The following is a 14,191-nucleotide window of genomic DNA, read 5'->3' on the forward strand; positions in this document are numbered from 1 at the left end:
CCAGCAGAATTCTGTGCTTCTTGGTGAAGAAAGAGGGGAGTCCTTGAATGGTGGGAGACAGAGGGGACCCCCAAAATACACATGGGGTGCTGGGGACCCCAAAATCCAGTGGAAGGCACATCAGGCACAAATTCCAGAGAGGTTCTGAGTGGAATCCCTGCCACAAATCCCAGCCGTTGGAGATGGAGGAGCTCCTGAATTTAGAAGTATCGCCAAAGCCAAGAGGAAACCGAATTATGGAGGAGGCAGGGGTCTCGGTCTTCGAGGGTCCCCCAATTCCAGAAGAACTTGAAAAGTACATGGGCACCCCCTCATCTCCCAGGGCAGGGATGGGGGATCCTGAGGCAGTAACGGGGCAGAGACAGAACATTGATTGGTTGGTGGACAGGGCTCCTTGGCGTGGCAGGTTGAGATTGGCTCCCTGGTGGCTGGGGGTAGGGCTTAAGGCACAAGGCGGGCTGCGCTGAGTAGGCAGGCAGGCAACTCATCAGCCTGGGTACGGTGCAAGGAGGGTTCGGAGGCACTCCGCTCAATCTTGGGGAGTGACCGCTGCAGCAGCTCAATCGTGGCCAGGATCTGGGGGCAGGGGCGGGTGAGGAGGGGTGTCCAGAGCCGCGTGGGCACCCCGACACCCCCAGACCCCAGCCTAATGGGGAAGCACACACTCACACACATTGTACACCTCGGAGCCTTGAACACAACACAGTTCACATTCACACCTCAGAGTCCTTCTCCTCAGAGGCTCCCACCCCAGGGTGTCCAGCCCTCCTCCTCGGCCCACCTGGGGGAAGAGGGGCCGCTCCTCCCGCTGGAACTTGAGGCAGTCAGACAGCAGGCGCCTCATGGCCTTGGGGCAGTTGCTGGAGATTTTGCTGAGGTCCGGGGACAGATAGCCACGGCCCACCATAAAGATAATCTGGGAGGGGGACAGGAATAGGGTGATCTGGGGGTCTGGGCTGGGAAGCCCAGGGAATTCTGAGTCTTGAGGGACCTGGAGGGCTCCTTTTAGGAGAACTGGGGTATTCTGGGTATTGGGGCCCAGAGGATTGTGGGTATCTTGTGGATCTAAAGAGTCTGGGTCTCTGAGGACTTAGGATTCTCTGCTTACAGAACAGAAGGATTTAAGCTTGGGGGAAGTCAAGGACTGTAGGTATCCGGGGCCCAGATGATTATGGGTCCACAGGTTTCTAGGGGGCTTAGAGGCCTAGAAAGTACTGAGTCTGGGGGAAACATGAAGTTCTGGGTCTGGAGGAAGCTAAAGGATTCTAGCCCTCAGTAGTTTGTATTTCTGTAGAGGTCTGGGGCCTACAGGACTATGGGTCCACGTGGTCTGTACGACTGTGAGTGCTCAAGACCCAAAGACTATTGGTACGTGAAGCCTACAGGATCCTGGGTTTCTGAGGGTCTGGGAGATTCCAGGCCTTGAACCTGGAGAAATGTCTGGGGCCTAGAGTACTGTGGATTCAAGGGCCCTGAAGTCTGACAGATACCTAAGGCCTGAATGGTTGTAGGTATCTGTGAGGATTCCAGAGGTACAAAGGGATTGTTTCTGGGAGAAATGGGATTCCGGGCTTTGGGGACTTTGGAGAGTTTGAGTACCCAGGCCAGAGGACTGTGTGTGTCCAGGGGTCCAGAGGGCTTCTGGGCTTTTGGGGGCCTAGGGGGATTCTGGGTATAAGGTATTCAGGAGATTCTGGACTTCGAGGACCCAGAGGAGTAGATGTGGGTGAAGGAGGGAATTCTGGGTACGGAAGACCCAGAGGAATCTGGGAATCCTCAGCTCAGAAAACTTGGGATTTCTGGGGGAAGTGTGGTGTTCTTGGTCTGTGCAAAGGTGGAGATCAGAGGTTTGGAGGCTGAGGGGATCCCTTGGCCTGGGAGATAGCAGGTAAGGCATGGGGCTCACCTGGTCACGGCTGCCAATGTGGCTATAAGGCAGCGAGCCGGTCATGAGCTCGTAGAGCACAACGCCATAGGCGTAGACATCCGACTGGAAGCTGTAGGGGTTCGGGTCCTGCATACGGATCACCTCAGCTGCCTTCAATAGGCCAGACCGGGCAGGAGGAATGTGGAGGTCAGCAAATGACTGGCCCATAGGCCCAGGGCCCACCAGCCACACTGGGTGTAACTCAGAGCCACCCACACGGGGTGAAGCATGAGCAGTCCAGACACCCACACCTCGGGGTACAGGCATCCCCGGCCCCACTTGGCCTCCCACATCCTAGCCCAGCAGCCCATGTCCCTATATGCCCCCAGTCCAGCCTGGCCCAACTCACCATCCATAGCACAGAGCCCGAGGGCTGCTCCAAAGGCTGGGCCCCACTCCACCGCGTCTTCACTGTGGCCAGGCCGAAGTCCCCGATCTTCACCGTGAGCCCCTCGTGTAGGAAGATGTCCGCCAGGGTCAAGGGCCACTACAGGGACTCCCAGTAGCCAGGCTTCTCGCCCTGACTGGGAGGCTCTCGTTGACACCTCCACACCAGTCATGCCTCTAACCCTGACCAGAAGCCCCGCAATGTCACACAAACTAGCCACAACCTTGACTTGGGTGGGGAGCTCCAATTAATGCCCCCTACACTTGGCCCTCCTGTGGCTCCTGACTAGGAAGCTCCTCTAATGGCACCCACACTCACCATGCCTGTGACACTGGTCAGGAGCTCCCCCTAACGCCCTCCACAGCTGCCGGTCCTCAGACCCTGACCAGAGTCCCGAAGAAGAGCACCTGAACCAGCCAAAATCCTGACTCCTGACCAAGAGACTCCCATTAAAGGCCCCTCACCAGCCACAGCTCTGGCACCTGGCAAAGGGAAATGCCACATGTGCCCCTCCCTGTTTGCCCCCAGAAAGCCTCCCACAAGAGCCATCCCTCTAAGCCTGTTTGATGCCCCCCACCCCAGCCCAGCCCTTAGAGGAACATGTAGATACTGTTAGACTTGAGATCTCGGTGGATGATGTTCTTGGCATGGAGGTAGCTGTTGGGAGTACAAGCAGGTGTCAGATTGTCTGGGGGCTACCTCATCTCCCCACCCCCGGATCCCCCAGGCCCCTCCCTAGTCCCCGGGCCAGGACGCTCACTCCATGCCCTGGGCAGTCTGCCGGGCCACATCAATGAGCTGGACCATGTCGAAGCGTGTGTCGGCCACGTGCAGGTGGCGGTAGAGACTAGAGCCCTCGCACCACTGTGTGATGATAGCAAATCCCGGCCGGGTCATGAAGCCCATGAATAGCAAGATGTTGACGTGACGTGTCTTCCTGCAGGCAGGGCAGAAGGTATCAGGGCAGGGAGGGTAAACAGCAACTTTCTGAGCATTGGGAATGGCGCTGTTCACTGCTGCCTTCTGCCATCATCCCCACCCTGGCTTTCAGGAGGCTCAGGGCCAGACTATGGCCAGATTCAATGAAGTTGTGAGATATGTTTGCTGGGCTATGATTCCACGCTGGGCGCTTACGTCCTGGGCTTCCTCATCCAAGTCTCCCAACAAAAGCAGGAGGGAGGGATCACCCCTCACCCCCTACTGACCAGGAGTGTCTTAATCATCAATACCTGCCATACCTCTGACCCTGACCATGACCTGAGCCTGTGACCATTTGAGATGAGAAAGTGGAATGCCAACCTTCATCAGTGATATATCAACATAATATTGATAAATGCTGGGTAAAAATATCAGTGATGTGTGACTATATCCTGTTAACCATGAGAGGCTTAGAGGTAAAGAGCTTGGGATTTGGACTCAAATTAGATCCTAAGTTCCAATCCAGGCTTCCCTGGGTACTCACTGTACAATCTCAGGGAAGACACTTAACTTCTCTGTGCCTCATTTTCCTCAACTGAAAAACTGTGATAATTCTGTGAGCTACCTGACAGGGGTGTTGGGAGGAATATGTGAGTAAATAACCTGTAAGGTGCTTATGAGAACAGCTGAACACAAGCAAGCACTCTGAAAACATCACTGTCCTTGCTGTTATCGCTACTGGGTACCTAGGTTACCTGACAGAAACTCTGTCCTGTATGAATGGAGCCACCCTCATTTAGAAGAAAACTTTCATTCCTTATAGAAGTATTAACTGCAGTTACAATGGTAACTTACACACAAAGAACATCAACAACGCTTCTGCAATTTTGCTCACAGCGCATTAGTATTCTTCACAGCAGTTAGGTTATAGTTTCAATACGAACACAACGCAAATTCACAGCCTGCTCAAATCATTGCCATTTCATAGAGAGGAGCAGAGACTGAAAATTTCCTTACTGTGGCATCCATTATGAGGATGAGTATTAAAATAGCACAAGGAATTACGATAATGTCAACTCTGCAACACAGTTGTGCCCACTTGTCAGAGGGGAAAGCCCACACTGGCAACCCCAGGAGTGGTAGGAACTAGGGTGGCAAAAACGGAGTGCCAGGGTTTCTTAGCACAAATGAGTTAATATAGTATGAATGATATATTAGGTAGAGCAACCACAATCATTAATCAAACAATGATTAAGTTATGGTTCTGTTTATAGTTCTAATACTGTCCTTTAAAGTATGGTACTGTTATAATTAATAACAAGGCAACACAATAAACATATACTAATGATGCAGAACAAGCAGAGGAGAGGGAAGGATGCCAGGCTGCCTGGCGATGCAGTGAACTCACATTATGCTATTGATGTAAGTACCACAGTAACATTAGTGATACCCATTTCACAGCAGACAAATGAAAAGACCCACATTTTGGAGGCAGAGCCATTAATTAATATCAGTATTTACACAAACGCAAACACCAATGTGACCAGAGGTCCTCTAAACATACCCCTTTCCCAGAGGGGAAAGGGGCTTCTCTGATAGAGAAGAAACTTACCATTATGGTTGTAACACCACACAAACACAGGGGATGTGCCGGAAGTGCCTTCAGTATGGCCTTTCCCCAGAGAGGCACCAAGGCGGTGCCCACCGCCCCTGCCCCCATCCCTGCACGCGAGCCATCTCACCTGAGCACCTGCATCTCGTTCTTGAAGGCCTGGGCCTGCTCAGCTGTGGGTTGGGCCACCTTGAGCACCTTCACGGCCACATCGCCGTGCCACCGCCCACGAAACACGGTCCCAAACGAGCCCGTCCCGATCCTCTTCAGCAGCTGCACCTCACTGGGTGGCACCTCCCAGTAATAGCCCGAGTCCCGGTACCCCAGATTCTTCTGCGGGCCACAAGGGCGGCATCTCAGGGGCCTGCCCACACCCCTCATCACTCGGCCTGCGGTGCCCCCACCAAAGGTGCCCCTTGGAGCTCACCACTTTCTTCTTGTCATCGGCCAAGGACTTCCGCTCCCGCTGCTCTGACGGGGACTTGGAATGTGGGGACTTCCTCCCCGAGGACACGCTGGCTGGGCTGGGGCTCCCCCGGGGGGTTCCATCGCCACCACCTCTATTCCCGGCAGCTGCAGTTGCGGAGAGGATGTGAGTGGAGCCGGGTTGGGTGGGGTGGGGTGGGGGACTCAGGGTGCAGGTAGCGGGGGGCTCACCGTCAGTGTTGAAACTCTGGGCAGGGAGCTGGAAGAAGAGGGCTGGGCGTCAGAGAGAGGACATGGAAGACAACAGGAATGGCCCTCCCCTCTGCCCGGTGCTCCCCCGTGACCTCCCACCTCGACACCAACCTGGATGAGGCCGGAGTCCATGGGGGCCGTGGTGCTGACCATGTGGACGTTGGGGGTGGATGTGGAGCGGATGCGCTGCAGGGGGGCGTTGGCCGGGGCAGGGAAGGGGAAGTGCTTGGGGTCGCGGTGCTGGGTGCAGGAGCTGGCAGGGGAAAGGCTGTGAAATCACTGTCGAGTGAATGAGAAAACCAGTAGAGCTGCTACCACCGCCCACGCCCCGCCCCGCCCCGTCCTAAGTGTGTGTTTAGCTCACACAGAGTAAACGTCCACTGTCATTACTATTATGCATTTGTTCAAGAAGCGTTGACTGAGTGCCTGCCACGTGCCAGATACCATTCTAGGTAGTGGAAATAAAACTGTGAATGAAACAAATAAAGGTTCTACACGCATGCTGATTTGAACTGTACTAAAACTTTAAAATTAAAAAAAAAAAACAAAGAAACAAAAAACAAATAAAGGTTCTTGCCCTCATGGGGCTGACTGCAGCAGGAAAAAAGAGGAATAAAAAACAAAGAATATTTAATATGTCCAATGGTGATAGGTGCAATAAAGCAAAAACTAAAGCAACATAAGGAGACAGGAAGTGTCCCTGGTGATGTCAGGAAAGGCTTCTCTGAGCAAGTGACATTTGAGCAAAGACTTAAAGGAAGGACAGCAAGCCATGCAGATAGTGGGGGAAGAGCAATATATAATATTGTATAACTATATGTACTATTCAAATATATTATGTATTATATAACATACAGTATGTTATCTATATTAACATTACGATGCTTTACACATCGTATAATAATGTTATATGTTACACATACACATCTGTTATACATGATATATACTAAATATATTATAATGTTACAAAAATATTTCTTAACGGTCCCTTCACTATCCTAAAATGCAATTCATAGATAATTTATTCACATATACCCATAATTAAAAATAACATAATGCTCTAACTTTACTATTTCATACATTACATAAAAATGTTTGATGTTCTACATTATATAAAAATATTATCAACATAACACATAATAGCATAAATATATCATATAAATATTGACATTATAAAATATAGATATATAAAATGCATATCATATGAACACGATATATTAGAGCAATAATAGATTTCAACATTGAAATACTATAGTATTATAATACTTAACATAAAGGAGAAGTGAAAGGGAATTTACGATAAAATAATATGTATTTCAAAGTGGAAAGGCTTGAGCGTGGTTATACTGGAAGAATTAACTAAGTAGTTAGATGCATATATATAGATATATATTATAATTAATAAGAACTTATCTTATACCAGATCTTGTTCTAAGCATTGGACACGTCTTAACTCATTTAATCCTCACCAGAACCCTATGTGGTCATTATCTGCTCTTTACAGATGAGAAAACTAAGGCCCAGAGAGATTAGGGGACTCACCCAAGGCCCCAGAGCTCCATGCCCTTACTCACACTTGTAGGTGCTAAATAAATGTTCATGGAGTAAACAAATGAATTAAGTATGGCTTGTACTCTACGGAGGCCTCCAGATCTTTTTCTTCTGACAGCGGCGCTTCAGCTAAGGCGTTCCCTACCTGGGACCCTGAGGGGTGAGTGGCTCATTCAGGGGGCGGTTCGAGGGAGCCTCATGCTGTCTGGAGCCTCCGGACAAATCTTGGACACTGTGGTAGAACCTTGAGGGCATTCAGGGTGTAAAGCAAGGGAACATGGGTCAGCTGTCTGTAAGAGCCTTGTGGCTGGGCCTCTGTCCTCCCCATCCCCCTGCCCACCCCAGGCCAGGCTCACTGTTGGCGGTTGGTACTCATGTCGACACAGACTGTGGGGACCTTGGAGGAACAATGCTGGTGGAACTTGTATCCACAGGTTTGGCAGCGGAAGCCATGGAACAGAAACTTAAGGCAGAAGTCACAAAAGGCCAGGCTGAAGAACGTCTTCCGTACCTGCTGTCACAGAGTAGAGAAGATTGAGGCCTGGTCAGGGACCCTCCCGCCACACCCACGGTCTGCCCCCACTTTCTACCCTGCACTCACAAAATTGTGCATGGTCAGGGGGACGTCTTCGAGGACCTCCACAATGAGCTCCTCGCCATCCAGGGGGGCAATGGCTGTGTCCCAGGCGGTGACTGTCTTTCGCCTGCAGAAGGCATGGAAGGGAGTGAGTGGGAGGGTGGACGGGGCCATGGGGAAGAAGGGAACCCCCCAAAAGTCCCTCCAAGCCTGCCATCCATGCAATAATAGATGACATGCTTTATTCTCAGTACAGCAACTCTAGGAACTAGTACTATCCTTGCCCCCACTTTATGTATGGGGAAACTGAGGCTCAGGGGGATGAAATGACTTGTCCAGAGCCACAAGGGATTGTGAGTGGCAGGACAGTGCGAAGAGTCCATGCTCTTAGCCACAAGACGAGGAGCAAATGAGACTGAAGAAACAACTAAATCTTAGAAGTCCTGAGCAAGCCCCCGACAAAGCAGCTGGTGAGGCACTGAAATAACAAATAAAAAGCAATGCGTGAATTGAATACAAAAAAGTTAAGGAACTCTAAAACAGAGGAATAAATGGAAGGTCAGCGAGGCCCACACAGCAGACAGAGAACAAGGAAACGGAGGAAGGAGAGGGCTGACAAATTGATAAAACAGTGAAAGATGAAACAGATGAATTCCGGGAGGACATGACGGAGCACGGTGAGGATTTGGGGTGCAAGAAGGAAATGAGTTGCTGCCCTTACAGGCCAATAAACTAATGAAGTAATAAGACAAAAGCTGGATGCACTCACAGATTCACTGAATGAAGGGAAGACTAACGGAGACTGCACAGCAGAGTGGAGAGTCGCATGACTCTGAGGAGGGGCTGGAAGGCTGCGCACCCAGTTGGAGGTGGCGGTACCACACTTACCCCTTGATGAGCCGGTAGACCACACAGCAATCCTGATTGAGTCCCCGCACCTTGAGGGCCTTGTCTAGAGAGTCATAGACACTCATGCCATCCCGGACAGTCACCTGTGTGTGTGTAGATGTGAGGAGTCAGCACTCAGTGGGGTCCCCAGCTGACCCTCCCAGCCCTTGTCACCTTTCTGATCCAAGATTTAAAACCGGGTCCATGCCCACCCCTTGCCAGTTTTGCTCCCGTCAGACTCACCACCGTGCGTTGCTTGTTGGGCAGGTACACTTTGACGGTGCCCACTGCCCGGGACGGCTCGGCCCCGTTGGCAGGGGGGCCCCGTGGTGGCTCCATGGAGCCTAGGACTTTGTCAAGACGGGCTAAGGTGGGGCTGAGCAGGTGCCATGGGGCTCCTAGAAGACAGAGGGAAAATTCAGAGGTCCCATAATGATGGTCTGGAAGCAAAGTGGCAGGGGTCAAAAATTCAATCTCCCAGCTCCACTGTCACTCCTTGTAGCCTAATTTCCACACAGCCCAAAGGATCCAGTTCCTCCTCTGCTCAGCCACTCCTGTTGTCTGTCTCACACTTAAGTGCCAAGGTCTCGGATTCACTGCGTAGGGCGGGGTGGGGTGGGGGGTAGGACATAGTGAGAGGTACACACACTGTCCCGGAGGGCACAGGAGCACATAAGTCTCCGTGCTAGGGACTAACGGGGAAGTCAGCACGCACTGCACTGGGGCCTGTCAGGTACATAATAGACATGAACAGGCTGCCCTGGCTTTCTGATGGAGAAGGCGGTTCATATGCTGTGGTGTGGGGTGAGTCACAGACAGGGTGATGGGGAACTAACAGAGGATCATCAGATACTGCCCTTAGTTTGAGGGAAATGGGAATTGCACCAAACAGTGTTCATAAGGGCACTGTGGGCATCCCAAAGCCCTGAACTGTAATGATGGTAGGTTCATGGATACCGTGTTAGGTGGCTAATGGGAGTCACCAGACTGTGATGGGGAGTTCATAGAGGCTCAGCAGACACTACGCTGAGGGGAGATGTAATAGGGGTCACTAGGGACTGTAATGGGAAGAAGAGTGGATAACGGGTGTCACCAGACACTGTCATGGGGGAAAGGAGGGTAATGGAGCATCACCAGACATGGTTGAGGTGAGATAAATGGGGGTAAAGCGCGGGTGGGGCGGAGGGCGCTCCAAAATTCTCCCTGACAACTAATGAAAGGGTTGCAGTCATATTACTGGTGATAATGGAAGGAGGCTGGGGAGGGTTAAAGAGGAGGAATGGGGGAATCCTCAAACATTCTCCTAGTGGGCTAGACACTGATCCAGAATAAGGAAAGAGAGAAGTGAGCTACGTCTTCACGCATTCCCCGTTGTCGGTAAGCAAGGGTCATCAGATACCTTAAGGAGGTTAAGAGGGACTGCACATGACGAGACACCACAACGCAAGCCCCATTCGGCCCGGCCCCGCCCACCGAGGGCCTTCCAGCTCTGCGCAGGCGCGCTGCCACACGCGACGGGCGAAACCATCCCCCGCAGCCTTGCACCCCTATTCCAGGCTACCCCCCCCCGCGTTGTCGACGATGGTCTCACCCCGGGTCAAACCACTCCTCCGGTTCCGGGCGGGGGGCATTGGGGCCCAGGCGCAGCCATCCTGGAGCTGAGCTTTCGGTCCCGGCTCCCTACCCGAGCCCAGCGGTCGCTCCAGAAACCTAACCCTGCCGGGCCCGCCCTCACCTGTCACGCCGCTACAGCCGCCGCCGCCTCCATCTTGGGCCTGTCTTCTTGTTTCCTTACAGAGTCCGCCTCCACCGCCCCTTGGGCTTTGGCTATTGGCTCCAGAGGACTCAGCCCTCCATTCTTATTGGATTAGGGTCACGCCTGTCAAGGCAGGACCGGCGGAATGTGGGTCGTGTTCCGCATTAGGAGGGGCTACCTGAAACGTCAGGGTCCAGGGCAAATTCGCACGTCCTGACTCACGCAGGCGCAGTTGGGAGGAGACCTGCGTTCCATGGGCTTTAACCCCAATCGTGCCGTAGTGGAATCAAGCAGGGTGTTGTTTTTTTTTTTTTTTTTTGGTCACCTGGGGCTGACTTTAGGGATCCCCGAATTTGGGCGGGGGATCCTTAAGCGTCCTTTTTGCTCCAGTGTGACCCAGCGCCCTAAGTACCCATTTGGGATTTTCCTATGTCTCAGTTTTACCGTCTTTGAAATGGGTTAGAATCAGACCAAATATCTGCAAAGTTTTCCAATTCTAAGAGACTGTAGTCATAGCCTTTGATACAGCGAGTCTCTAGTGTGGCCGTGGCTGTGGCTCTAGGAGTGGCGGCCTGCTGTTTGGGGAGGCTTCCTTTAGGAATGGAGTTGATAAGGATTTTGAAAGACTAATAGTAGAAGGTCAGGGGAAATTGTGGACCTGGAGTAGGCCATAACGCAGGGAAGAGTGTGGAAGTATCGTAGGGTAGACACAAAGTTTTTAAAAGTTGAATTTTTCCTGATGTCACAAGTGAAAGAGACTTTCCATCCTCCCTTTTCTTGGAGTATTTCCTTCAGAAAACGTCTAATTTTTTTTCTCCATACCTTCAAGATATATGTAACTCTTTAAAAAATCTAAATAGGCCTCCTGCCAGTTTTACAACTCAGGAATGTTGTTCTTGAGGGCCTGGGAGCCATCTCTTTGAAATGTAAACGTCAGCGGAGATAGTGCCCTATCTCCACGACCCTAGGAATTTGACCTAGGCGGCTGGCTCCAAGTCGTCACCTGCTTGTCAAAGAGATATGTGTTTTATTCTTCCTTTGCCTAAAGGCAGATGGCTACACCGATTACCAGGGAATTTGAGATGACCTGTGTGTAGTAAAAGGTGCTGTCAAGTTCTCTTGAGGGCAAGTTATCATCTGTCTTAAGAACATGTATGCAATGGGTTGTTTCTGCCTGGCTATATAAAAGGATGAGGTTTCTTTCCCTCTCTGAAATCTCTTCAGTGAATTGCTTGTGATGCACATCACGAGCTGGTTTAATGCTTATTCGACAATAAAACTATTTCATTCTTTTTTACCTTTGTGGAGCGAATTCACTGGGTTGGCACAAGATTTTATTTTTAATTATTCCCCAACAGTATGAACGCAGCCTGTTGTGTTTGAAGTGACTACCTTCTCCCATTAGGAGCCTCAGCATTCCTCTGCGATAAAATGGGAAGGATCAGGGAAAGGGCATTATGTGAGGGGATCTCAACATGCTTCAACTTGGATTTACTGAGGACTTTCTCTGTCTATAAGGAGAGAGACAAATGTACAGCTTACTGGGCTGCCATATAACCCCCATTTCCCATCACCCCTCTTCTATTCAGATCTTCTTTCAATGGCTAAAATTAAAAAGACTGACAATACCACGTATTCATGAGAATGTGGAGCAACTGGAACTTTCATATGTTGCTATTGGGAGTGTAAAATGTTACACCACTTTGAAAACAGTTTGGCGGCTTCATATAAAGTAAAACAGACATACCATGCAATCCAGCAATCTCACTCCTAGGTATTTACTCCAAAAAAAAAAAAAAAGAAAACGTATGTCCAATGGTGTGCTGGTAAATGTTTACCAACCAGCTCTCCGGGGGAAAAAAGCTCTAATTTGTAGCGATTGTCAACTATGGTGTAAATACTCCCATCATGGCTTATTTCAAACTGTGTACTAATATGACGTCACAGAACCAGAGTTGAGAAGAGATTTGCAAAATTGGCTCTGGTGAGCCCGCCACAGCATGTTACCGCAATATGTCCACACAAAAAACTTGTGCTCAAATGTTCACATTAGCGTTCTTCATGATAGCAAAAAAAACTGGAAACATCCCAGGAGTCCAACAACATAAGAATTGACAAAGAAACACAGCAATGGGATCATGGAATACTACTTAGCAAATGAAAGGGACAAACTACTTCATATGTCTGTGAAGTTCATAAGCACAAGGTTTAGTGAAAGAAGCCAGACACAAAATAGAAATACTGTAATTATTCCATTTGTATGAAATTCTAAGCCAGGAAAAATAATCTGTAGTGAAGGAAATCAAACTAGTTGTTGTCTTGGGGGAGAATGACTGGGATGAGCATGAAGGAATTTTGGAGGTTGATTGGGCCGTTCTCTATGCATTTGTCAAGATTCATTGAACTCTATACTGAAAATGGGCATATTTTATTGTATGTAAAATATACCTTGATTTTTAAAATGCATGGCAAAAAATGGCTTCAAACGTAATTCTAAACATTTGATTTCTTATGAATTCTTATTGATTAGAGGATTTAAAAACAAATTCTCTGTTCTGAAGTTGGGTCCCTGGACCAGGCATGCCTGTCTCCCAGTGCAGGAGCCCTGGCGGCCACCTTAGCGCCACGTGGGGTAAGGAACAACTCCAGCTGGAGCTCAGTGAGGGGCTCCAAAATGCTCACCAGGAGAAACAATAATTTCATGGATGGGGAGAGTGCATTTTAAATTTCAATTCATTTAAATGTTATTTAATTTGATTAAAAACTTTAATTTCTAGGCAGTATTTGAAGACAGATTTCTGACTCCTTTGCACAACGTTTATAAAAAGATGAGCAAAATCCCAGGGTAAGCTCACTGCACAGTGCTGTGTGGGGAAGAGGAAGGATGGGGTGGGGGATGGGGGATTGGGCGGGGCGAGGCTCACTCAAAGGCAATCCGTTCTCTCCAAAGGCTAATAGACTCACTCAAAACCCATCCCAACTAACACGACTTCAGCCATGTACCTCACAGGTACCTGACAAGCCATGAAGGCCATTAAAGGGATTTGGGTTTTTAATCATCATCACATTAAAATCATCAGAAGCACCATGTATTAAAACAAAAATTAAAACCCAAACTAGCTGATTATGGTTTTCTGACATCGCCCTCGAAATTATCCACCTAAAACTTTTAAAAGATTTTAAACTCGTTGTTGATTTTTGTTAGTGTTGATTTTAAATTCTGAGAAACATTCAAAACCTGAAGTATTCACCGACTGCTGTTGTAAGGCTACCCATTTTACAGCTGAGCAAATTGAGGTTCAGGCTGCCCTTACTGGACAGAGGTGAGGGAGCCCCAGGAATAAACGTTTGGTTAACAAAAATATGTTGAACAAGGGTGCAAGCCAGGGGCACCTCCTTAAGGAATCTTGGATCTACCCCAGCAGTCCTGCGTGCCTGAGGCTCCCCTCTGAAACCTGCCACTCCCATTTCCCAAGGCCACTGCTTGCCCCTGTGGCAGCCAGGTTAACGCCACCTCTGAAACCCCATCACCCTGCCTCCCGCTCAGCAACCCATTACAGGAGAGATGACTGTGGGAGGGGACTGCGTATACACGTTTTGCTGAGTGACAAACCAAGGCTTAGCCGGGAGTCCCACAGTCCTGGCTCAGCGCCCTCAATTATTGGCTCCTCTAGGCCACTGCAGTGGTCTGCAGGGAGTCACTCTGAGCCCAGGTGGTCTTTGGGCCGTCCCAGCCAATGAGAGGTGGTGCGGGCCTGAGACTTGCTGCAAACCAGCTTTAATGTTGCTCTTAGATGAGTGCCAGTGCAACTGTAATTGTTCCATCTAAAGCAGAGTGTGGAAGTTTCCATTTCTGAATATTTCTTGAAGACATTTTTAATATACAACCCAGGGGT

General features: G+C 49.8%; 1 protein-coding gene across 3 annotated transcripts; it reads right to left on the minus strand.

Annotated features, from left to right (window-relative positions):
* On the minus strand, positions 1 to 10,349 carry ARAF (A-Raf proto-oncogene, serine/threonine kinase). Of its 3 annotated transcripts, none has more exons than XM_060088134.1 (16): positions 10,275 to 10,349; positions 8,783 to 8,937; positions 8,540 to 8,643; positions 7,676 to 7,778; positions 7,431 to 7,585; positions 7,220 to 7,318; positions 5,635 to 5,791; positions 5,503 to 5,530; positions 5,273 to 5,418; positions 4,976 to 5,178; positions 3,076 to 3,252; positions 2,926 to 2,972; positions 2,277 to 2,395; positions 1,907 to 2,038; positions 782 to 916; positions 1 to 576 (listed from the first exon to the last, which is right to left on the minus strand). In XM_060088134.1, exons 2-16 carry the CDS (start codon positions 8,876 to 8,878, stop codon positions 442 to 444), a joined length of 1,836 nt encoding a protein of 611 aa, XP_059944117.1. In that variant the 5' UTR covers positions 8,879 to 8,937; positions 10,275 to 10,349; the 3' UTR covers positions 1 to 441. The 3 variants fall into 3 exon arrangements, with proteins under 3 accessions (XP_059944117.1, XP_059944116.1, XP_059944115.1); XM_060088133.1 differs by lacking the exon at positions 10,275 to 10,349 and adding an exon at positions 10,131 to 10,268 and having other exon boundaries at positions 5,635 to 5,776; XM_060088132.1 differs by lacking the exon at positions 10,275 to 10,349 and adding an exon at positions 10,131 to 10,268.
* Between the last annotated feature and the right edge of the window lie 3,842 nt (positions 10,350 to 14,191).

Source organism: Mesoplodon densirostris, chromosome X (assembly GCF_025265405.1).
Source record: "Mesoplodon densirostris isolate mMesDen1 chromosome X, mMesDen1 primary haplotype, whole genome shotgun sequence".
NCBI lineage: Eukaryota > Metazoa > Chordata > Mammalia > Artiodactyla > Ziphiidae > Mesoplodon > Mesoplodon densirostris.